General features: G+C 36.1%; 3 protein-coding genes across 8 annotated transcripts; 1 reads left to right on the top strand and 2 right to left on the bottom strand.

The window, feature by feature from the left end:
• Window positions 1–487: 487 nt before the first annotated feature.
• On the bottom strand, window positions 488–3,098 carry LOC111498511 (peroxisome biogenesis protein 19-2-like). 2 transcript variants are annotated; one of them, XM_023149798.1, is made up of 5 exons: window positions 2,908–3,098; window positions 2,762–2,810; window positions 2,399–2,672; window positions 829–1,145; window positions 488–751 (listed from the first exon to the last, which is right to left on the bottom strand). In XM_023149798.1, exons 3-5 carry the CDS (start codon window positions 2,612–2,614, stop codon window positions 706–708), a joined length of 579 nt encoding a protein of 192 aa, XP_023005566.1. In that variant the 5' UTR covers window positions 2,615–2,672; window positions 2,762–2,810; window positions 2,908–3,098; the 3' UTR covers window positions 488–705. The 2 variants fall into 2 exon arrangements, with proteins under 2 accessions (XP_023005566.1, XP_023005567.1); XM_023149799.1 differs by having other exon boundaries at window positions 2,762–2,813; window positions 2,908–2,942.
• A 951-nt stretch (window positions 3,099–4,049) lies between these two features.
• On the top strand, window positions 4,050–13,116 carry LOC111498374 (asparagine--tRNA ligase, chloroplastic/mitochondrial). The gene is made up of 15 exons (XM_023149585.1): window positions 4,050–4,532; window positions 5,067–5,135; window positions 5,779–5,889; window positions 6,843–6,947; window positions 7,889–8,026; window positions 8,133–8,213; window positions 8,403–8,480; window positions 8,571–8,639; window positions 8,744–8,818; window positions 8,928–9,011; window positions 9,149–9,235; window positions 9,970–10,065; window positions 10,149–10,223; window positions 11,211–11,337; window positions 12,813–13,116. The coding sequence occupies exons 1-15, from the start codon at window positions 4,143–4,145 to the stop codon at window positions 12,926–12,928; spliced, it is 1,701 nt and encodes a 566-aa protein (XP_023005353.1). The 5' UTR covers window positions 4,050–4,142; the 3' UTR covers window positions 12,929–13,116.
• Window positions 13,117–13,788: 672 nt separating this feature from the next.
• Window positions 13,789–23,012, bottom strand: LOC111498321 (protein transport protein SEC16A homolog). Of its 5 annotated transcripts, XM_023149485.1 has the most exons (15): window positions 22,885–23,012; window positions 22,584–22,730; window positions 20,766–22,460; window positions 20,212–20,538; window positions 19,798–19,926; window positions 19,587–19,709; window positions 19,266–19,433; window positions 18,863–18,988; window positions 18,643–18,777; window positions 17,841–17,968; window positions 16,816–16,924; window positions 16,406–16,723; window positions 16,157–16,312; window positions 15,716–16,020; window positions 13,789–14,835 (listed from the first exon to the last, which is right to left on the bottom strand). In XM_023149485.1, the coding sequence occupies exons 3-15, from the start codon at window positions 22,326–22,328 to the stop codon at window positions 14,304–14,306; spliced, it is 4,119 nt and encodes a 1,372-aa protein (XP_023005253.1). In that variant the 5' UTR covers window positions 22,329–22,460; window positions 22,584–22,730; window positions 22,885–23,012; the 3' UTR covers window positions 13,789–14,303. The 5 variants fall into 5 exon arrangements, with proteins under 5 accessions (XP_023005253.1, XP_023005251.1, XP_023005249.1 ...); XM_023149483.1 differs by having other exon boundaries at window positions 20,766–22,737; XM_023149481.1 differs by having other exon boundaries at window positions 20,766–22,730.
• Between the last annotated feature and the right edge of the window lie 10 nt (window positions 23,013–23,022).

Genomic DNA, 23,022 nt, shown 5'->3' with positions numbered 1-23,022 from the left:
GAAAGTTTTATTTATTTAAACACCTTTTAATTTTCGAAGGGAGTTTAAACAAACACTCACACATACAAACACATCTATTTACAAACACACAACAAATGAAGTAGAAATCATGTTTTATACTACAAAAAAAAGTCAGATGCATGTGCACCGGCACGAGAGATCGAGATAGTGCAAGATTCAAACCAAACCAAATGTACAACAGACAGGTTAGAGATCATTTCTAATACTACAGAAATATTGGGGGCATGTGTGCATGCATACCTGAGAGATCGAGACAATTCACAATTCAAACCAAACCAAATCAGATGTGCAACAGACGAGGTAGATATCATTTCTGATACTTCAAAAATATTGAGTATACGTGCCCATGCATGCATGAGAGATCGAGACAGTTCACAATTCAAACTAAAGCATAGGCACGACATGCAAAAAAAAAAAGTGTCAAGTGCGTGTGCACGGGCACGAGAGATCGAGAGAGAGAGTGCAAGATTCAAGCCAAGGCAATGGCACAACAGAGAAGATAGAAGAAATCACTTCTGATACAACAAAAATCTCATTTGTGTGTGTGAGAGATATCTATTCCGAGTCCAATAAACATTGAAATTGAACCCATGATTATTGGACAAAGTAATTTGTTTGAGACAATACAAATATGAGAATAAATGGAAGGAAGCACCACAAATTAGAGCATCCAAAAGCCTTACCTCACATTATACAACAATTTGTCTGAGATTCCAACATCTCAGGAGATCTGCAAGCAAATAATATGTTAATTATTGACAGCACAAAATAATCAGCTAATTCAAAACATGAGAACAATAAACTCACAATTGTGCGAGATTAGTTAAATCGAAATCAGGTCCCAGCTCTTGCACAATATCATTTGGTGGCTGACCACATTCTTGCATTTTCTGCATCAGCTCAACAATTTTGTCAAAGTTATCGGGTTCGTTTTCATACACGATGTTGAGATCTTTTATCAGTTCGAGTTGCTGAGAATAGCGTTCGTATTCTTCTTTGCTCAAACTTGCTTTATGCTCCTCCAACCATTTGGGATATCTTTCTCCTATTTCTTTCACTGGTTCAAGGAGAATCTCTTTGGATAGAAGCTGTTGCATCATCCTCTCGACCATCGACTCCATGTTCTATGGTTGAAGAAATAGTGCATGTTAGAGTTCATGGTAAGATTTTGATTGGATAAAACACATAAAAACTAGCTACACATCATTCAGATTAGGATCAGAAAAGAGCGATCAAGACTCCATAAAAATGTGTGGAAACCTCATCCTAGTAGACGTATTTTAAAAATTCAAAGAAAAGTCTAAAGAGGACAATATCTGCTGGCGGTGGACTTGGGCCGTTACACAATAATGGAGGGACCTAAATCAAAATATAAAAAAAGATAACTAAAAAACATATTGTCCTTTAAGATAACGGATCAAGAAAGAAGATTCTGATGGGAACAATGGGAACTCCCAGCATCTTTATTCCCCGCACTTTTCTATGTGCATTTTCAGAAGAAAGGCCTCAAAACTATGGACCAAATAGCATAAAAGTATTCTTAAAAGACCTTGAAAAGAGTTTAATCGGCTAAAAGTACTTCGCAGTGTTCAAACTTAATGCCAAACTCACCCTAAGTCAGCATCAAAACACATAAAATTACAAAACTATTGAGGATTGTTGGGAGAGGAGTTCCACATCACCTAATTAAGGGGTTGATCATGGATTTATATATAAACAAGGAATACATCTTCATTGGTATGAGGCCTTTTGGGGAAGCCAAAAACAAAACCATGAAAGGTTATGCTCAAAGTGGACAATATCGTACCATGGTAGAGAGTCGTGATTCCTAACATGGTATCAAAGTCATGTCCTTTAACTTAGCCATGTGAATAGAATCTTCAAATGTCGAACAAAGAAGTTGAGACCATTGAAAATGTAGTCAAAAGTGACTCAAGTGTCGAACAAATGTTGTACTTTGTTCGAAGGCTCCAAAGAAGGAGTCGAGCCTGGATTAAGGGGAAGGTGTTCAAGGCCTCCATCCATAGGCCTCAAGGGAGGCTCTATGGTGTACTTTGTTCCCGGGGAGAATTGTCGGAAGAGGAGTCCCACATCGACTAATTAAGGGTTGATCATAAGTTCATATATAAGTAAAGAATACATCTTCATTATGAGACCTTTTGGAGAAGCCAAATGAAAAGCCATAAAAGCTAAAAGTGACAAGTGAAGGGGTGTGATTCCTAACAAAAAAAAAAAAAAAAAAAAAAAAAAAAAAAAAAAAAAAAAAAAAAAAAAAAAAAAAAAACTATGTTCAAGCCACATCAAAACTAGGAAAAGTATTTCCATGAAAGGCCAAATTCAACATTGAAAAGTTCCAAAGGCTTTTCAAGCAATGTACCTGAGAGCCAGCCATCTCCCCGAACTGCTTCACCCAATCTTCCATCAAAGCATCTTGAAAATCATCACCAGCAGCTTTAGGGACAGTGACCGATTCAAGCCCCTTGACGGCCTCTCTGGTCTGTTCTCTAAGCTTATCAAGAGCCTCAGAGACATGCGATTCCTTCGAAACCTTCTGCTTCCCCTTTTTCATGCTCCTCAAGTCAGGCAAACCCATCCCTAAACCTTGAACCTCAGAAGGAAGAGCCCCTCTACTCTCCGCCCCATCTCCATTTCTACAACACCACACAACTAAAAACATCAAGAATCCAACTAAATACGCTACAAAACAAAGCTTCCAACACAGAAATTGATTGATATAAACCTCGAAACGGCATGGTTAAGGTCGATTTGCTGAAAATCGTCCAAAGTACCTCCTGAGACAATCCGAGACAAATTCATAAGAAACATGAAGAAAAACGTTAAAGAAACGGAAACCCACTACGGATTGCATGAAGTTTGAAGGCATACTGTCAAGAAGTTCGTGTAAATCATCGGAATGGTCGGCCGTGGATGAAAATTTAACAGGATTTCGAAGATTTTGCTTTGTTTCTATCGGTTTATCCCAGTTTCGAGAGTGAATGCCGCGGAGGACTGGGAAATGGGTATTTGAGAAACAAATCGGCTTGGGATTGCGAGTGACAGATTCTCAGAATGGCGGTGTAACCAACGCAATGTGCAAAAATTTCGTCAGCAAATCGATCTGACGGTTGCCATTCGATATTGGGTTTGACTCGTTGACCCTAAACCCATCGCCAAGTTCCGACTGCGGACCGGTGATAAGGTGAAAATTTGGCAATAATTTAAATAATATTTATTCTTTATTATTTTAATATTTTTTTAAAGGCTAAATTAATAAATAATTAATGTCTAAAAAAATATTCTTCTACTTTCAAAAAGATTCAATGTCGTCCTTTATTTAAAATAAAAATTAAATAAAAATCTTTAAAACTTAAAAATATATATATTTTAACCTATACATAAAAATTAATATTTATTCGAAAAACACGGTAACCACATATATATATATATATATATATTATCTGTGTGGTGCGTACATTAAATCATCCGTATAATCTTTAGCCAATATTTTTCTTGTATTTTTTTTCTTGTTCTTTGTGTTCATCTAAATCGAGTGTGTGAGTTGTGTGATCCTAACAAATATTACGATTAGCTTCTATAAGAGACCAAAACAAATGTTCCAAAATTATAAAAACTATAGGATAAAAAGCTATATAAGTTGTAATGACGTTTTGAAACTACAGGAACCAAATGAAAAGAAAAAAAAAATTAAAGTGCGATCTAAACAAAAATTAATAATAATTGTCTGTTTCAACGGTGGTGTCTTCATTTTTCAATATCTTATCTATAAAAACACCGAAACTATGAGATAAGAGTATACTAAGAGGTCTCGTATGTACTGGTTAGTATATCCAAATCTCGGAAGATACGTGAAAATGTCAAGGCCATTAAATGTCAAATATTTTTAAATAGACGTGTATAATTAATAATATTCTTTATTTTTTGACTTTAATTTCATAAATTTTGGATTTATTAATGAAGAAAATGTAAAAATAGTGAAAATCTCTTAAATGTATACACTACCGCCGCAGCAGCCGCATCAGCGAAGGTCATTCGGGTCCGCTCGTGGGAGTGGATATTTACACAACCAGTAGGAGTCACACACGGGCACAAACAAGCCTTCAATGGCTGCCGCTATGTCGCCGGCCGTTTCTCTCCGCTTCAATCCCTATTCAGCTCTCCGTTTCATCACCAGATTCCCTAAAAAACTACCACCGTACATTCTTTTCCCGCCAATTCCCCGCCGCCACTCTTCTGATTATTTCCGGCGAAGTTTTCGCACTGCCGTCTCTGCAGCTCTCTCATCCGGGGAAGCTACGGGGAAGACGAAACCTGAAGTTTCTGATGTTTGGAAGGCCTCGCTAGGGGAGAAGGTTGGGGAATTCAGAAAGAAGCTGAGGATATCTGAAGTCAAGGGCGGCCTCGATGAAGGGCTGGATAGAGTCGGACAGACGCTCATCGTGAAGGGATGGGTTCGAACTCTTCGGGTTCAGAGCAGCGTTACGTTCATGGAGGTAAGGTCAGCCTATTCGTGATGTGATAGGGATCAGTTTAGAGGCTGAGAAATGCAGGATAGGAAGTTTGAGATTTTCCTTTCTATTTCCTTATCCGAATCATTTTCATTCATGTGGTGGTAAATTCTGAATGAAAAACTGGAAGATAAGATTGCATTAACCATATGAGAATTGGCTTGATAATTCTTGGCCAGTTCTAGTATTCTTAAGTTGTAGTGAAAAATCGCACGGCATCGTTGAATGAAAACACCGTCGAATCGCATCATGGAGCTTCTGTTATTAGCACAGTCGTAAATTTTTTCAAAGCTCTGTTTTGGTTCCATGATGATTTTATTGGTTTTAGTAATAACAAATTTAAGAGATTGGGGATATGAAACAGAGCCATCATTGACATTAATTTCAAATGGGGCAAAAGAAAAAAATGGAAATATAAAAGTTGCAGTTTTAGACAGGGGATTGGATATGGATTGTTGGAAGAATAAATATTGTTTTGTATCGTGATTATCTTATTGCCTCGTTTTTCCTTGTGCTTAGGTAAATGATGGCTCATGCATTTCAAATATGCAATGTGTCATGGATTCAACTACTGAAGGTTATGATCAGGTATTCAAGTCAGCTAAATCTGGTACTTAAATAGTTGGCGAACTCTGCTTATTCTTTTTCTCTTCTTTAATAAACAATGTCAATAGCAAGCATATCCATCTTTTGAACCTAAGAAACTAACGATCCTTCGAATCAAAATGAAACAAAATAATACACGAGAAGGCTAGAGGATATATGAAGCTGTTTGGGGTTTGAAATATGCATATTTTTTGCTCTATAACTAACTTGCCTGATTGATAGAGTGATCAATCTTCTCTCTTTCATTTTCATTTTGGTGGTTGATATTTTTGGAGGATGATCGTGAAAGCTGTTAACTAACAGTTGGCAAGAGAGAATGCAGTTGTCTACGCACTTGCCATTTATTTAGATGATCATTTTATTTTCCTTGTGACAACTTTTTTTAAAAAGGAAAAGGCAATTTTGAAGATCTACAGGTATCTGAACGAACTGTTTTCTTTTTTTTCTCCTTGGAATTTTGTAGTTCAGAGAGTTAATAAGGATAACAAAAAGAGGCTCCATCAACTGTAGTAGACAATTACAAAAGAAGTTATATCATGGGCACCGAGAGAGGCATTAGGATTTCTTTTAATAGGTATTTTCTTGTCCTCTGTGTTCTTATTCCAGTTTTTGAGTTTGATGGCAGGTTGAATCAGGCTTGATCGCAACTGGTGCATCAGTCTGGGTGCAAGGGGTCGTGGTTGCCAGCCAAGGATCAAAACAAAAAGTGGAACTGAAACTCCAAAAAGTTGTTATGGTTAGTACTTCTCATCCTTTTTTCTCAAGTAGTTTTGGCTACAATCATTTTTCCTGATCACGAACTGCAGTATTTTCTCACATAATACATACATCCAGAAAAAAGGTGATATAATTTGAACGGCACAAGAAAAAGAATGATGCATATATGCAAGTATTAGTACAAGGTATTAGTACGTTGGATTAACTTCATTGAAAAGGCAGTGACCATATTCATATGTGTTCGGAAGGAACCTAGAAAGAATGAAACAATTGCTAAGGGTCCATTGAACCATTTCTATTTTCGGCTTAAAATTTTTACATTAGAAAGTTATTGAACAATGCTTTTTTTATTGTGAACTTTAAAATTGAAAAAATCAATGTTGCTTTGTTTTGACTTTTCTAATCGATTATTCAAATGGACAGGCAAGAGTGTAAAAGGAAATTATATTTGAAGAAAGAAAAGCAGGGGAAAGCATGTATGGAGGCACAGTAGCGAAGAAAGTGTGTATAAAGGAATGGAGATGCGTACAAAATTAATAGGAAAAATGTGAGTTGAGAGAAGATAATAAGATAAAATACATGGGTAAAGAGAGATTGGTAAGAGAAGGGCTACGTTATTGCAATAAGATTCTGTGTCCCTTAAAAAAAATCTAAGATATCAAAAACATTTTTGAAGAATGGAAAAGAATAGCGATCAAACATATTTGATTTTAAGAAAAGTGAAAGTTAGAAATGGAACGGTCTTCAAATAAGCTTGGATACTTGCATCAATAATTTGCTCTTTTCCTTTGTCAATACATAAAAATGGCAAACACAGTTTCTTTTAATGAAGTAAAAGTTGAGATATTGAATTCACTTTCACACTCTATTAATGGCTGATAAATTATATTTGATATCATGTACTTAGACTGCATTATAGATGTTCAAATTCAGAAAACATTTCCCCTTGTGTTAATATTTTCTGTATTTCAGGTTGGCAAGAGTGATCCTTCCTATCCCGTCCAAAAGAAAAGAGTTAGCAGAGAATTTTTGAGAACCAAAGCTCATCTTCGTCCAAGAACAAACACCTTTGGGGCGGTATTGTTCTGTTTTTTTATTTATTTAGTATAGATTCTAGAATACAAGGCTAGGGTGCTACTCCTGATATTCATGAAAAATAAAGGTCTCAATTGTCTAACTCACCAAAATGAACTATTTTGACATCATGGAAAATTTAGGGATGAATGGAAATCTTGAACTTTTGTGCTTTCTGATGTAGTGAATCAATGGATCAAATGTCTCAATCTTTGCTTTTTTTTGGGGGGTTAAAATGTTGGAAGTATCATTCCTCAAAGAACATCTTTTCCTGGTGAAGATATTGATGAAACCAAAGGAGACACAAGGACGTCCTCTTTTCATACATCCTAATGATTTGAATTGTTGGATATCATTTTTTCATGGCGCTTGTATTATTCTTGGATCTTTCATAGGTTGGGAAAAGAAAACACGATATGTTCACTTTGTTGACATAGATTTAGAAGGAAAAGTAAAACGACAGATGAATTATGTGAAAGCATTTGTACGGAATTTATGTTTGGAAATGAATTCTTGCCTCTTTAATAAAAGTAAGGAAAATGGATGAGGTCTTTGGCTTGGAAAAATTTCAATGCACTTTTTGTCTAATTAACTCAAATATAAGTGCCTTTATGTTAACTTTGAAAGGGAGGTTGCCTCGTCAATATATGTATGTATGTGTGTATATATATATATATATGTATGTATGTATGTATATATGTAGACAAAGTTTGTTTCCCTCCTAAGTTTTCCGTTAGAAGATCTTTTAATTTTGCTTTGCCTCCTCTGGGTGGAGATTATTTATGGATTTCCTCTATGCTACTTAATTGTCATGTTCTTGTTTCCTGAAAATTGGTAACTGATCAAAATAATTAGTCAGACAAAATTTATGTACTGGCTTTTGTTTAATAATTTTTATGAACGGTTGTTTAATCAATCAGTTTGAATATTATGGTGTGGTATAGGTTGCAAGGGTGAGGAATGTTTTGGCATACGCTACGCACAAGTTCTTCCAAGAAAATGGATTTGTTTGGGTTTCAAGTCCTATTATTACAGCATCAGATTGTGAAGGAGCTGGTGAACAGTTCTGCGTGACTACTTTGGTAGAGTCTAAACTTAGAAAAGCCTGGAATTTGTATGTTCTATACAATATTCTTGTGGAACATTAGATTTCTTTTTTTTTTAAAAAACTTTTTCTGATGGTGATAGATCCCAAGCTCTGGGGAAGCTGCTAATTCTGATGTGGGCTCCATTCCAAAGACAAAAGAGGGATTTATTGATTGGTCACAGGTGAGTTATTTTGCAAACTTAGAAACAAGCCTTGAATCTAGTTATATTATTTGTCAACTATCTTTTTGATTCTTACCGATGAAATTTATGGAAGACGTTAATGAGTTATGACAGACAATCTCTTCGGAACTTCTCCGTATTATTTTCTTTGCAAGCATTTAATTTATTCCTTTTCCATTTTTGTTTAAGGATTTTTTCGGGAAACCAGCATTCTTGACTGTCTCAGGGCAACTCAACGCTGAAACTTATGCTACTGCTCTCTCTGATGTATAATTTTTCTACATTAACGGTTCTTGTTTAGACATGATGGTGGAATTGTTGCAAACTGCTAATACTTTGTTCTCAAATATTTCACAGGTTTATACTTTTGGACCGACATTTAGAGCAGAAAATTCCAATACATCCAGACATTTAGCTGAATTTTGGGTAACTAGTTTCGCATTTGTTTAATTTCCTACCAAGTTCAGTTCTACAAGTTTTCATATGTGATAAGAAGCATCTTAAAGCAACTCTTTTACTTTATTCTTTAGATGATTGAACCAGAACTTGCATTTGCTGATTTGGATGACGACATGGCCTGTGCAACTGCATATCTCCAGTATGTAGTACGTTACCTTTCATGACCATTGTATTGTCTTAGGTTGTACTTGATTGACAAATATTTGGAAAGCTTGGATTACTTAATTTCAGAGTAACGAAAACTTTTATTTCTAGGTGAGACATATTCTTGAAAATTGCAAGGAAGACTTGGATTTCTTCAATACATGGATTGAGAAAGGAATTATTGATCGACTGACGGTAGGAACTCTTACCATTACTTCTAGACCGTTAACAGTTATTTTCTTTATATGTAGTCTGTTGAAACTTTATTTACATCTATCATCTATGCCAATTTACCATTGCCATAAATTTTTCATTTTTTGTGTGCTCTGCAGGACCTGGTTGAAAAAGATTTTGTGCAGTTGACGTATACAGATGCAGTTAAGCTTCTTCTTCGAGCAAATAAGAAGTTCGAATTTCCGGTAGTGCCCACTAGTTTTATTACACTGAGCTATAGAGGTTCTGGTTCCATCTTGCACTCATTTCTCTATGATTCTATATATTGCACATTGGTAAATATATTCTGATAGAATTCGTTTATTTATGTAGAGATGAACATACTCTATGATTAGATAATATGATATCTAGTTCTCTTGACTCGGTGCTCTCTCTTAACCATGATTTCCTTCAAAACACTAACTGAGGTCACTCCTTTTTCAAGCATGATTAGTCACAGTGGACCTGCAATCATTCTAACTACACAGCAGATATATCCCTACCCTTCTTATGACTATACACTTACATAACAAATGGCCTATTCCATCCAATTCCTTACTGGGAACAAACTGTTTTAAAAGGATTCTTTTGTTGAATATTACTTAAATTTATTTGTTTATTTCTTACTAATCTAGTTTGGTTCATTTGTTTCCAATCCAGTTTAGTTTTGGTGAATTATAGCATTGATATGCGAGTCAAGTTGCTTTCGTGGGTGTTATCGTTTGTTCTTGCCTCTCAATTTTTTTTGTTTAATATTATCGGGCCAAGTTGATAAATGATATCAGATGTAACTGTCCTTGTTTTTTTTACCATGTTACACACTTGGGAATCTCTGCCTTATCATTGATGCTAATAAATCAAATGGCCAAGTATAGTAATTGTTGTGCATTGTAATGTGGTCATTGCTATGTTGATCTCAAATTTTCTAAAATTTTCTTAGGTCAAGTGGGGTAGTGATTTACAAAGCGAACATGAGCGTTATATAACTGAGGAGGCATTTGGTGGATGCCCTGTAATAATCAGAGACTATCCGAAGGTATGCTTTTCTTTTTGTTTCTAATCTTCCGAATATTGATCAAAGAAATTACACTGATTTTGCCAATTGATGTAAAATTATAGGAGATAAAAGCTTTCTACATGCGGCAAAATGATGATGGAAAGACTGTTGCGGCCATGGATATGTTGGTTCCTCGGGTAATGTTAAAGTTATAATGCCAATATATCTCTTTACCTTCCAATGGGAATGTGTTGTCTTTTTATCGTGTAACTTTTTGAAGTAATTGACTTCCAGGCATCAGCTTAGAAACAGTATGAATAGTTGGGAGAAAAGTCCAATGGGTTATGTGGTTTCCAATTTTTGACTCTTATGCAGTTATCTTACCCGTTTTCACTTGGTTCTTTAACTCTAGCGTTTGAGATAGAAATCCCTTTTTCATACCATTGATTGTTTCTACGCTAACATACTATCCTTGTATTGTAAAAGACCAGGAATGCGAGGATAGTGTAAAAGGCCGTGAAAAAAAAAAAAAAAAAAAAAAAAAAAAAAAAAAAAAAAAAAAAAAAAAAAAAAAAAAAAAAAAAAAAAAAAAAAAAAAAAAAAAAAAAAAAAAAAAATATATATATATATATATATATATATATTGATATACATATAAGAATACGCACAAGTAATTGTTGCAATTTGAGTCAATAATTGATGCAATATGCAAGCCATTTCTACAACTGATCATCATCTTCATTGTCATGTGGGGCTGCCTTAATTTGTGTTATTGTGTCGAGCAAATTTATTTGTTATTGGTTCTACATTACAGTTGGTTTGTTTGATTAATTGACGTTCAGGTACTTGTTGTATTTGAGAAAGAATACTTGATTGTGTTCAGAATTTGGCAGCATGTTATTATCCACTGACCATTAATAATGTCCAAAAGAAGTTAGTACTCCTTTCGGATTTTTTCTCCAATTTATTATGTGACAATGGTGTGGGTATAGCTATAACTAATCTAGTAGCTTTCCGAGAGCATTTCTATGGACATGCAATTAAATGTTAATAATTTATTTTTCTTGTGATCACCTCTAAATATGGGAGAGACTTCTTTTATTGTATAAATTCTTATTGTTAAAGTGAAGGTACCATATAAAGTTCTAATGCTCTTTTCCTTTTCCCCAACTCTCTCGCTTCAGATAGGGGAGCTTATAGGTGGAAGTCAAAGAGAAGAACGGCTTGATTATCTGGAAGCTCGTCTGGATGAGTTGAAACTCAATAAAGACAGCTACTGGTGGTACCTTGACTTGCGTCGTTATGGTTCAGGTTAGAGCTGAAGCCCTCATGGTTGTGAATTAAGTTTGTTTTGTGATTAAACGAAAAAAGGGCAAAAATATGAAACAAGGAAAAAAAATTTACTTTTTAGAATAATGATGTGTGGTCTGTGTGGATGTGTGTGTGTGTTTTTTTTTTTTTTTTCATTTTTCAATAAGGATAAAAGATAGGGGCATTAGAAAAAAGAACCGCCCTAACAAAGGATCCAAAGAAACAAAACAAAAGAAAATAACAAAAAGTTGCTTGAATTGTTGTGAGTTAAAAATTGTTGCAAAACCTTCTGGACAATGCCAAGAGAGGCATTGAATGTATCACATTTGAAGCTTCCTCTTAAGAACTCTCTAATTTAATCTATCAAGCTAAATATTCTATAAGATAGCAAAAAAAACATTTGAAGAACCTAACGTCTTTCCTAACAAATACCTCCTCCAAAAAATCCTTTCATTCTCTGATAGATAGGGCTGAAAGAACGGTGGGGACAAGAAGGATAGAACGAGAAATTTGACTGTCATTAGTAGGGGGCACGAGAGTTTGCCTACACGAGTCATTAATATTTGGAATGAGACAAATAATCAGTAAATCAATATCGAAAGAAAATTAGACAAATCATGAGGATTCAACATCTCAAAGAGGTCTCTTGAAAATTAAAATCAAAATCAAGAGGATAGGAAATGAATCATCATTATGACATAACACTGAATTAATCAAATCATCCTTTCCAAGGAAAAGAATAAAGAGGTCGGGAACAGCATTGCGAAGCCAGCCATAACCTATCAATAAATCTTTCCAGAACTTAATGGAAGCCTCATTACCCAAAGAGAATTTGTTGTAGTTATTAAAGCAAGCTAACAGAATATGGCTTTTCGAGGACTTCTGGATATGACCTTAAAGACCACCAAAAATTAGGAATCAGGCTATAAATGGAAAACGCTGAACTTGATGGTTAGTAATGATCTTCTGATTTAGGTAAAACGCGGAATCTGTTTCTTAATTCAATTGAATCTTATAAGCTATCACAGTAATGCTCAAAACTCATCACTTTTGTTAAAGCTACCTATTTAAGGATGAGATAGCAAGGTGGTCTTTTGATTTCTTCACCGTATACAAGGCAAGACTGCCTATTTTGTGGTGGTGGTGAGGGGAGTAAAGTAAAAAAGACGAGATCATCTAAAGCCTGAAAATTTTGCACCACCGGTGATGAATTTATATCGATTTCTTAGCATGCAGAATTCTATAGTTTTTGTAGGAAGGTGAAATAATTTGCACAAACTTTTTTTTTTTTTTGGAATCAAAATTTACAGCTGGGTTAGTAAAGATGGTGTAGGCAATAATCATTCTTGAGAGCATGTGGCATGTGATATTCCTGTGATAATTTTGGTATTAATTTCAAGTATGAGCTCCAGTGCCTTGAAAAGAAAGAAAAGAGAGAAATGTTTACATTGTAACCAAACCTCTTTGTGTTTCAGTTCCCCATGCAGGGTTTGGTTTGGGCTTTGAAAGGCTTGTGCAGTTTGTTACTGGAATTGATAACATAAGAGATGCCATCCCATTTCCTCGTTCGCCTGGTTCTGCAGAATTTTAATGGCAAAATTGTTCAGCAGCATTATCTTAGTTTTACTCGATTCTTTTATTTAACACCCCTCCCCCCTTTTTATGGAACATGTTCTTCCTGCTCTTCATCTTTGTATTTCCATTACGTTGACACTTGACATTGAGAGAACACTGCTGAATCAAATGCTTATGTTGCATTTATTCTATACATTGTAATAAATCATTTTTCATGTAAAACTAATGGGTTGAATCAAATGCTTTTTCAAGCTCAATATTTTAACTTTGGTTTATTTTCATTCTTAAAACTTTTACGAAGTTGTTATTTCTACCATATTTGTAAAATTACAATACATGTTGTACTCAGTAAAAAAAAAAAAACAAAGAACATCATAAGTATAATATTTATCACCTAAACCTTTTGGTTCCTAGGATTGAAACTTAGTTTTTATTTGCTATATTTTCAAAATGCGTATTATTGATTTCTAAATTTGAATAAATTTGAATTTAGTTTTTATTTAATTTTAAAAGTAACAGTTTTAGTCTTGTTTCTGAAGTTTAAAATTGGTTTCTAATTGTTATTAGAATATACAAAATAAAATAAAATTTCAACCCATTTAAAAAATACATAGATAGCATATATCATTGCATTAAATCAAAATTACTATTTAGAAACCAATTTAAAACTCTAAAACAACTAATTAACGATCAAGACCTCACATGTAAGTAGTATTGGTCTTAAGAACCAGCTAAATTGGCAAAAATGTATTTTCCACTTAGAAAAATGTTTTAAGAATACTCCAAGATTCTCATCCATTTTGCTTCTAAGAAAATTGCAATTACAAGGAATTCATGGGGCCAACCACTAAATTACTATAATTAACGGACTAAAAATTATAAAACAGGAGAGAAGCAAATCATCTCATTCTTCACAATTCAGTACATTTTCCCATCTTGATGATGTTCAATTTGAAGCACCTTAAGGGCCATTTTCTAGTTTCAGAAAAAACAGGGGGAGGGGGAAAAAAAATAAACAAATGAACTGTACAGTGGTGCCAAGCAAGGCCTTCTTCTGTCTTTGCTTTAATGTAAAATACTAGCTGCTCCAGAAGTATCGTACGTTGGAACTCCTAGGAGAATAAAATGAACTGACTGACATCTGAGCATAAACATACAGAGATTGTCGACTATATTTGTGTTCACAAATTTCAGGGTTGGGAACAAAGAAATTTCAGAGAAAACAAAAAGGGCACATCCTTTCTGAGGACTGCTTTTAATGAACTCTATATATTCTGGTGCACGACTGACCTTTTTATGTGGGAGAGATGCAGGCACGGCGGTTGTTGCATATGATGAGTATCTGTATGGATCAACTAAGGAACAAAACTTGGTATTTACATGTTAACTACTTAAAGTTCCACCTCATGGAGGTCATCTCCCATGCCACCTCCACCACCATTCATCAGCGTGTGCACCGAAGGTGGTGGTTCACTTGGCATAAAAGATGATGGGGGTATGCCCAATGCTTCACCTAAAGGTTTAAGTCCCGTTGGTTTACGAGGGGGGCTAAGGGCATCACTGAAGTTTGCACCACTCCATGATGCGGTTCGTCGGGAGTTGGCTACTAATGGACCGTTGCCACTTCTATTTGCACCATTGTTTGACATGTTTCCCATGCTAGGAAACCTTTGCATAGGCATAGTAGTTGATGAGGGAGTAGAAAATGAATCGTTTGTGGTGGATGTTGATGGATGTTCACTGGTCGTGGTGTCCTCCTGAGAGGATTCTTGTATCGTATCCTCTGTCGGTTCAGCTGACATTGCGGGACTTGGAACAAAGAATTTCGCATTGGCAGCAACCTTTGGCTTAATTGATGGAACTGGAGGCGACTGAAACAAGTTAGCTGAGCTCCCATTGCCTTGGTTGAAGGTGTCAACGTACCTAACAAAACCACACAAGTGCTGAGTTTGGATCATGTTCTTCATTCAATAACTAAAAAAATGGGACAAATGTCGACTTTTAATAGAATATTTCATTTATGAACTAAGAAGGGAAAACAAGCCAAGAGAGAAATTAAATCACTTTCCTACATTAGTACATTTTTCCTTTGTTTTCATTCTTTTGATGGAGATCAGTATGTCCACAAATAAATGATCTAGAAAATTCACCAAATAGCAAGAAAATCCTAGATACAACCACACCATTTCACAGCCTCACTACGTTTATGGTATACTCCATTAGCAAAAATAAATAAACAATCCATGCCACTGACTTGATGTTCACTGTTCATAGAGGAGAGCCAGTACCAGGAAATAAGAGACCCCTAAAAACCAACCGCAGGACAAAATTTACTAATCTTGTTCCCATAAAACATACGCTACTTGACCTCATTAGACCTCTAAAATTCATTCCTACAACATTCCAAACATAGGCATTAGATTCCCAATAATCCCACTCCCATTCCTAACCGCCAAATGTTTAACTGGTTTGTCTCTGAACAACTTGCATTTCTAGTGCCCAAACTATGCACCATAGGTGAATACAATGCCTGACAGTTCTCCCAAAGTATTCATTTAACTATACATTCACTGGTTAGTTTCATGAACCTGAGATTCAATATCCAACTATTTCGTTATTTCCCCACTCCTCCCCTTTCTATTAATTTGAATAATAACCGAACGTTCCATTCTATAATAATCCCCTTGGCCATTACAAGGTTACACTGTTGACAGAAATTATAAACCAATCCACAACATCACTAACGAGAAAAAATATTTTCCACTAAATGAAATCACGAATTAATTAAACATTGAAGTATTACCTTGAACGAACACCCATCCGTCCACGAGCTGAGAATTGGTTTGAACTTGGTGGGATTGGGGGGATTCCGGAACTATTTTCTACAGGAGTAGGATTGGGGGTTGGAAACTCCACATTTCCATCACTGGATGGTGCTTCTTTCTTTAGTACAGATCTCAAGTTGTAATCAGTTCCACCGTTCTGGAATGTCGTAGTTGTAGGAGGTGGTGGTAGGGCTGCCTCTTCTGCAGGAGATTCAACGCCTTCCTCAACCCATCTCTTCAGCTTTTCATCATAATAAAATTTATTCTTCTCACCCAATTTGGCCTTCAGTAATACAACCCAAAAAAGGAAAAAAAAAAACAAAGTTATTCGACGGATAGAAAAGATACTCGCAACCAGATTGGGGGGAAAAAAACAAAGATCTAATGAGGAAAACTTAAAGAATCTGATATGTAACAACCTGCCGATCTGCACGAGGCCCCAAGACTAATCCAACAGTCTTTTGCAATAATTGTGAACCAAAACCAAAACGAGCAAAACGAGATGCTCTTGAATCTGATGTTTTTCCTTGACCATCAGCTGAAATTGATTCCTTCGAAGAACTGCTATGATTCTGCTGCAAATAATAGAATTGATCAACTGATCCAGTCGATAATTATTAATTTTTTCAGCAGTGACAGGCAGAAAATGCAAATTACAAACACCACACCTGTCTTGGAGTTCTGCCAAAATCTGGCTCTGAAACACTCCTGTTCGAAACTGTCATTTTACTGCTATCGGTAGTCCACTCACTTATGGGCTCCATAGAAGCAGATGGAATTAAGGATGACATTGCCATTGTTGACTGACTAGTTGATACTCTGGGGACTACTGGTTCGTGATAATGTTCATTACCATGAACATTACCATGTGAGTTTGATGGTGCAGGAGGTGGTAACCCCCCAACAACACGATGTGCAGTACTGTCAAAAAAGTTGAGCAATTTTCCTACTAATTTTCCAGGGGCCAAATTAGCTGTATATCCACCCTGAGAGTTGTGTGCAAATCGTATGAACATTTGTTAAAACTGCCTTCAACAGTTTATGTCTGAATCAATGAAACAAAAAGTGGGAAAAATACCTGTTGATGTGCTCTAATCCTCTCATCAAGAGAAAACAGCAGCTGCTTCCACGTTTCAACTTCAGGTGCACGGCCAGTTTTAAGCGACTTCAAAACTGCTTGGCAGTACCTGATTCAAATTCCACAGTATCGTGATATTTTTGCTGAATTCGAAAAATCATAAAATTCAAACAAATCCTAAAATCATCAGTCATAGTGATAAGGAACCTTGATAGTCCAATTCAAAGGACTAGATGACACTGGAACAGAATGTTTTTATTGATTGTAGTTTTAAATATTTAATTGTGTCCAATTCATCACAATAGATGTTTTTTTTCTTTCTTCCTTTCTTTTTTTTTTTTTTTTAACAAGAAACGTAGCATGATGGATAGTATTCTTCAGCAAAATTTTTTAGATAAACAATATGGTCTTATAATCCAGAATAAATAGGCTTACTCTTCAATTGAATTAAAATTATAATCCAAAGTCAAACACAGATTAGCTTTGTTTGGAAAATCTGAAAATCTAGACATGATTGCCATGTCATAAGAAAAAAAGAAGATTAGGGGAAGAAGAACAAGTCATTTGTAGTGAACATATTTGCTCATTTTGACCACTTAATCATATTATCATGTTTTATCATACTAACTACTCTACCTCGGAGTTCATTCTCCAGAGTTCCATTTTAATCATTAGCTGGATTCTTTCCAATCTTCTTATTTCATGCTTTTCTCTGGGGTACTAATGTTAGAGCTTTTCAGGGGTCCTCAAGGCATTTTCAAGTGAAATTGAATAAGTTACTTCCTATTTCAAATTTTTAGCTTCAAGATGGTTCTTCCTCTCTCTCTCTCTCTCTCTTTGTTTTTTTTTTTTTTTTTTCTCTTTTGGTTTGGAGAGACATTTCGAGAGCTCTTTCATATGATCTCGGTTAGTCGTAGAGACTAAGAGGATCTTCATCTTCTCCTTTTAAATTTTTGTTTTCTTATTTGATATATAATCCTCATCCAAAGGAAAAAAAAAAATGTAAAACCAGTTAAGGCACTTACTTCAATGAGTCTGAAACTTTCCCCACTTCCGCTAACATGTAAGCATATATGAGCTTATATGGCTGAAATGGTAGAAGGATAAACTGAGAGTTTCCAAGAACTTTGGAGTACTCGTATAATTCAGTTCTCTGTTCAGATATAGAAAAGTTTGTAAGCATATATGAGCTTATATGGCTGAAATGGTAGAAGAATAAACTGAGAGTTTCCAAGAACTTTGGAGTACTCGTATAATTCGGTTCTCTGTCTAGATATAGAAAAGTAAATTCTGTAGAAACTTCTAAAGTGATATACCAAAAGAATAAAAGGAAAGAAGTGTGTACAAGTATAGAGCGTTTGGGAATAATAGTGAAACAGCATTGGTAAGATACGCAAGAAAGGAAAATTTCAATAGAGCAAATGCTAGAGAGGAGGGAATCCCGACATTGTATAAATAAGAAACTTGGACACATATGAATATGACAAGAATGAAGAGACTTGTTATTTTCTAAAAATCTAGGATACATGTATGACAAGGAAAAGGACATTAGAGTACATGTTATTAACTAAATATTTTCTTTATACAAGAATGAAGTCTGAAGTCAATCATTTTTGTGTCGTATATTTCTATTCCATGTCAATTTCTAAAAATAAATAAACAACAGTTTGAACACTCTTTGCTCATGCGTCTGATAATTGTTTGTCTTATGGCTACAGAGTATCCTTTTATTGTGATAATAAGTGTTCAAGACATGCCCAACAAGTGTCATACTAGGAACTTAAGTGTTTGACTGATTGCACTTCATGGAATATATCTAATGAATACCTGAATAGCCTCTGGGCTAGCATAGGTTCGAGGAAATTTCCAGTGATCAGCTCCAATAAGACAGAGTCTAGCACTGTCCGAATATGACTCAAAGTTTGCCTCCGCAACTAAATAGCAAATGTGAGCAGCAGTTATCTGAAAATGTTGCCCAGCCACAATTAAGGTTACAAGACATTCAATAACAACATCAATCACAAACATTTTTCAGAAAGAATCTGACCTCACTCCTTTCCTTCCATAAGGAGTCTCCAAGATGAATAATTACAAGTTCATCATCTTTTGTCCTGTTGGCAGTTATCACTGCTAAATTTTTTTCCCAATCATCCAGCATACTATTTGCAGAAAACTGTGAATACGACCCAGAGAACAAAACATGAGCTTGTAAGGAAAATACCCAAAAGATTACGTCATATATCCTGAAAAACTAAGAAAAGTTGATCTTCTCCACACATCTAGCTTAACAGTCACTGAGACTGCTCTCCGATTATTGAGTTGGTTTCCATTTCATGAACAGGGGAAAAAAATACTATCCATTATAGCACCATAATTAAATTGAGGGATAAGACATGACAGCAACAATGCTGAATATATTTTACTCGCAAATCATCTTGACCCTACATCACCTGTGAAGAATTTTGAGCCATGCTACCACCCAGAGGATTGATGCTAGACGTTGTATCTGTAGAAAAAACTTCAGCAGGTTGTCCAGCAATAAGCAGGCATAGAGTCCGCAAAGGTGATCCAGCTACCAACTGCTTAAGAGCCATTTGCTTCACAGTATCAATGTAAAACTGCAAAATTCAATAAGCCAGCTTACATATAAGAATTAAAAAAAGGAGTTTTCACCAAAGTAGATAAATTTGAGAATCCAAGATATACTCTAAAAAGGATAAGTCGCAAAGACAATCCACAGGGAAAAAAAGAAAAAAAAAAAAAAAACAAACCTGGTCACCAAGTTGTGAAGCAAGAACAAGGGCAGGTCCCCATAACTGACCTTCTTGTGCACATTGTAAAGCCTCTTTCTTTCTACCAGATACAAGATAACTCTGAACCTCAGAAGCAGTTGCCTAGAACATACACGAAAAAAATGTTACATCACCCAGAAGATAACCTTGTTATCATGTATTTGTTTGAGAAAGCATTATGAATTGATACCCGCATTTGTCCTTCAGAAGGCAATGTCTGCAAGCAGTGGCTAAGAGAATGATAGTTATTGAATTGTACGTTATTCATCTTAGCAGAAGCAAAAAGAGTGGCAACTGCTGACTCTGGATTATCACTTTCCTGATAAAAGTACAAAAACAAATTAGGATGAAATGCTGTTGACCTCAAGTGTTCATTCAAGAACAGAAATTGGAACATTTCCCATAGGCATAATGTAAAGATGACTCAGACAGATGCAACAATAAGTTGAAATCAAGTGTTCATTAAAAAACAATAAGTCTGCAAATAAAAAGTAGATTTTTTTTTTTTAAAATATTAAAGACTCGTAGTACACATTCATAAACGATTGTTTAATAATAGATTGGTGTGTGTGTGTGTGTGTGTGGTGGGTGGGGGGCAGTTTACCCTTAACACAGTGTCTGTGCCAAATGGAGATCGAAGTTTCCCATAATGCTGATATCCTATCTTAAGCAAATTAAGAAGGAGCCTCAATGCTTCGCCTTTTCTGTAATCCATTCCTGATGTTTCACAATTTGCAATCCTTTCATCAATCCATTTCTGTAACTCTTTACTCCCCACACTTCCACCAACCAATGGACCAGGAAAGGACTGTTGGCAAAGAGCACTAAAGTAATTATTTGCACCAACATCATTGCCAAAAGCATTGGCATTAGCGTTACCCATGACAACTTCCATCAAGTTCAAGACAGAAATTGTCCCTCCAACAGGATCCTTCACAAGTAACAAAGACAACTGATCAGAGTAGAGTTGATGCATCCAAATGAATAAATCATAAAAGTTCTTTAATCTGAATATGCAGGTAGTGGGACATGATTAATTTGCTTGTGATGGTGTGGTATAAATATATTTATATATATCATCGTGAAATATTCAAAACCAACTTTTGCAACAGAGGCTTTTCAAAAAGGAAATGGACAGAGAAAAAAATGAGTCCTAACCTGACTTCCATAAGTTGAGTTTCCAAACGAGCTGCTGTCTTTCACCACTACAAGTTTACCTCCAAATCCGAATGTTACTAATGCATGTGGTGGACGTCCAGCAGAAGATCTTCCAATATTTGAAGCAAAAGAAGACTGATGACCTCCGTGAAAAGATTGTTTAAGATTAGTCACATGTGTCTGATTGCTATAGTAGTCACTCGATAGAGGCATATGCTCATGTTCCTTTGAATTCTCCTGATGAAACTGATGGCCATAATCCATAGTTGAGGGAAAGTTATTTAAGCTGGTAGGTCCATTGACCTCATTACGACCTTGACTTGGTTGGAAGTATGATGGAACTGTTCCAAAAGAACTAATAGACTTCTGCTGCTCTTTTTTTACAGAAAAATCAGGACTTGTAGACCTATCCAGTACCTGATTTCCACCAAAATTTGGGCCAGCCTGAGATGAAACACTTTCAGTTTGCCAAGTAGTCGAACTCTGTTGATTTTCCTTATGATAAGAGCCTGTCAATTTATCATCGTGGCCTTGATTATCAATACCACTAGATCCATATGTGTTAGGTTGCCCATGAACGCCATAAATACTACTGTTGCTATAATTATAGCTGTTTGGTGATACATACCCGTTTTCATTATCCTGAACATGAGCTTCATTAGTTGACTTAATTGATGAATTGTAGGATTCCAAGGAGCACCATACTTGAGCAATTGTGTCATAATACCAACCAGGGTATTGAGGATCAAAATACATATGTTCAGGGTACCCAGTAGTCCCTTGTGATACCTGATTAAAGTTAGAAACATCATCTGTCGTGCTAGTCTCAGTTACAGTCCCTGCAACAGACTGAGCAGTTTGTAAATAAGCAGCCTCAGTTTTCGTGCCGGAAACATCAGCCCATTCACCGTTCAAATTGGCATCAAAGGTACCTTGGACATTTGCGGCTGTAGCAGAGTCCTCAACCTGATACCATTGCCCAGAAACTGAATCAAACTTCCACCCTGGATAGAGATTTTCCCACTGCTGACTGCTACTTAAATCCTGCCCAGCCGAAACTTGATCTGTGGATCCTTCATAAACTTGCTGATTGGTTTGATACTGCACATAATTAACAGAGTTATTTGCATAGTTCTCGTCTGCACTAGATTTAATTGTTGCTGCACCACTCAAATTATTCTCCAAGGACCCACCGGGATTCCCTGCTTCATTAATACCCAAATCATTGAAAAAATCCGAATACGATCCAAACCCATGCCCCCAACTCTGCGATGAATCAGCGTAAAACGAACTCCATCCAACCTCCTTTATTGCCGGACCAGCAGATTCATCGCTCTTGCTCACCAACGAATCTGACGTCGATTCCGATGCAATACCATCATTTCCCGATTCCAACACACTAACGCACCCGACAGAATTAGAAGAAACCACTGAAGCCTTCTCCTCTGCATGTGCTCCCACCGCTCCTGGATCAGCCTCCACGGAACCCTTCTCCAGCACAGCTTCATGCTGACGTTCACCAACACCACCAGAATCCTTGAATGTATTGTCCGCATCATTCATACTCAGATTGGCAAACGCCTTGGCATCATCAGAATCACTTCCATCGAGGAACTTGGATCCTGAATCATCGGGCGCCACAAAATCATCTTCCACCAATTTATCAAAGAAATCTTCATCCGTCTGATCCTCCACCTGAAATGGAGGAGGATTGGAAGCCATCTTTTAAACCCTAAATCCAACGCAACGCGTAATAACCCCGTCCAAATTCACACCGCTGCCCACTAAAGAACCCAAAAAACACTTCCGAATTCACACCTTTACCAATTCGATTAGAGCTACAACCGCAACATATACCAAGAGATCCAGCCCCTAATGGCTCAAATACACCTCAAAACCACTTCCCCCAACTACGAAAGCTCCAATCCAACACATCCAACCCTAAAACGAGCAAGATCTGGCCCTCTGAAACCTCCCCAACGAAGCAACGTCAAATCAAATTACAAGGATTACCAGAAACGAAAAAAATAGAACACAAACCTAAATATCTACTAGAATTCAAGGCATTGTTCGAAACGAAAAACTGTGAATTCTAACAAAAAAAAACATAATAACTTACAGATCTACAGATGGATACGCAAGGAAATGGCAGGGACAGAGAGAGAGAGAGAGAGAGAGAGAGAGAAAAGAAGAACCCTGAAATTCGCACCACCCACCCACCTTGAGCTTCGGTGTTTTTTTTTTTTTTTTTTTTTTT

This window comes from Cucurbita maxima, unplaced genomic scaffold (assembly GCF_002738345.1).
Source record: "Cucurbita maxima cultivar Rimu unplaced genomic scaffold, Cmax_1.0 Cma_Scf00025, whole genome shotgun sequence".
NCBI classification, from domain to species: Eukaryota; Viridiplantae; Streptophyta; class Magnoliopsida; order Cucurbitales; family Cucurbitaceae; genus Cucurbita; species Cucurbita maxima.
The sequence above is the reverse complement of the archived record's forward strand: the minus strand, read 5'-3'. Positions and strand labels throughout refer to the sequence as shown.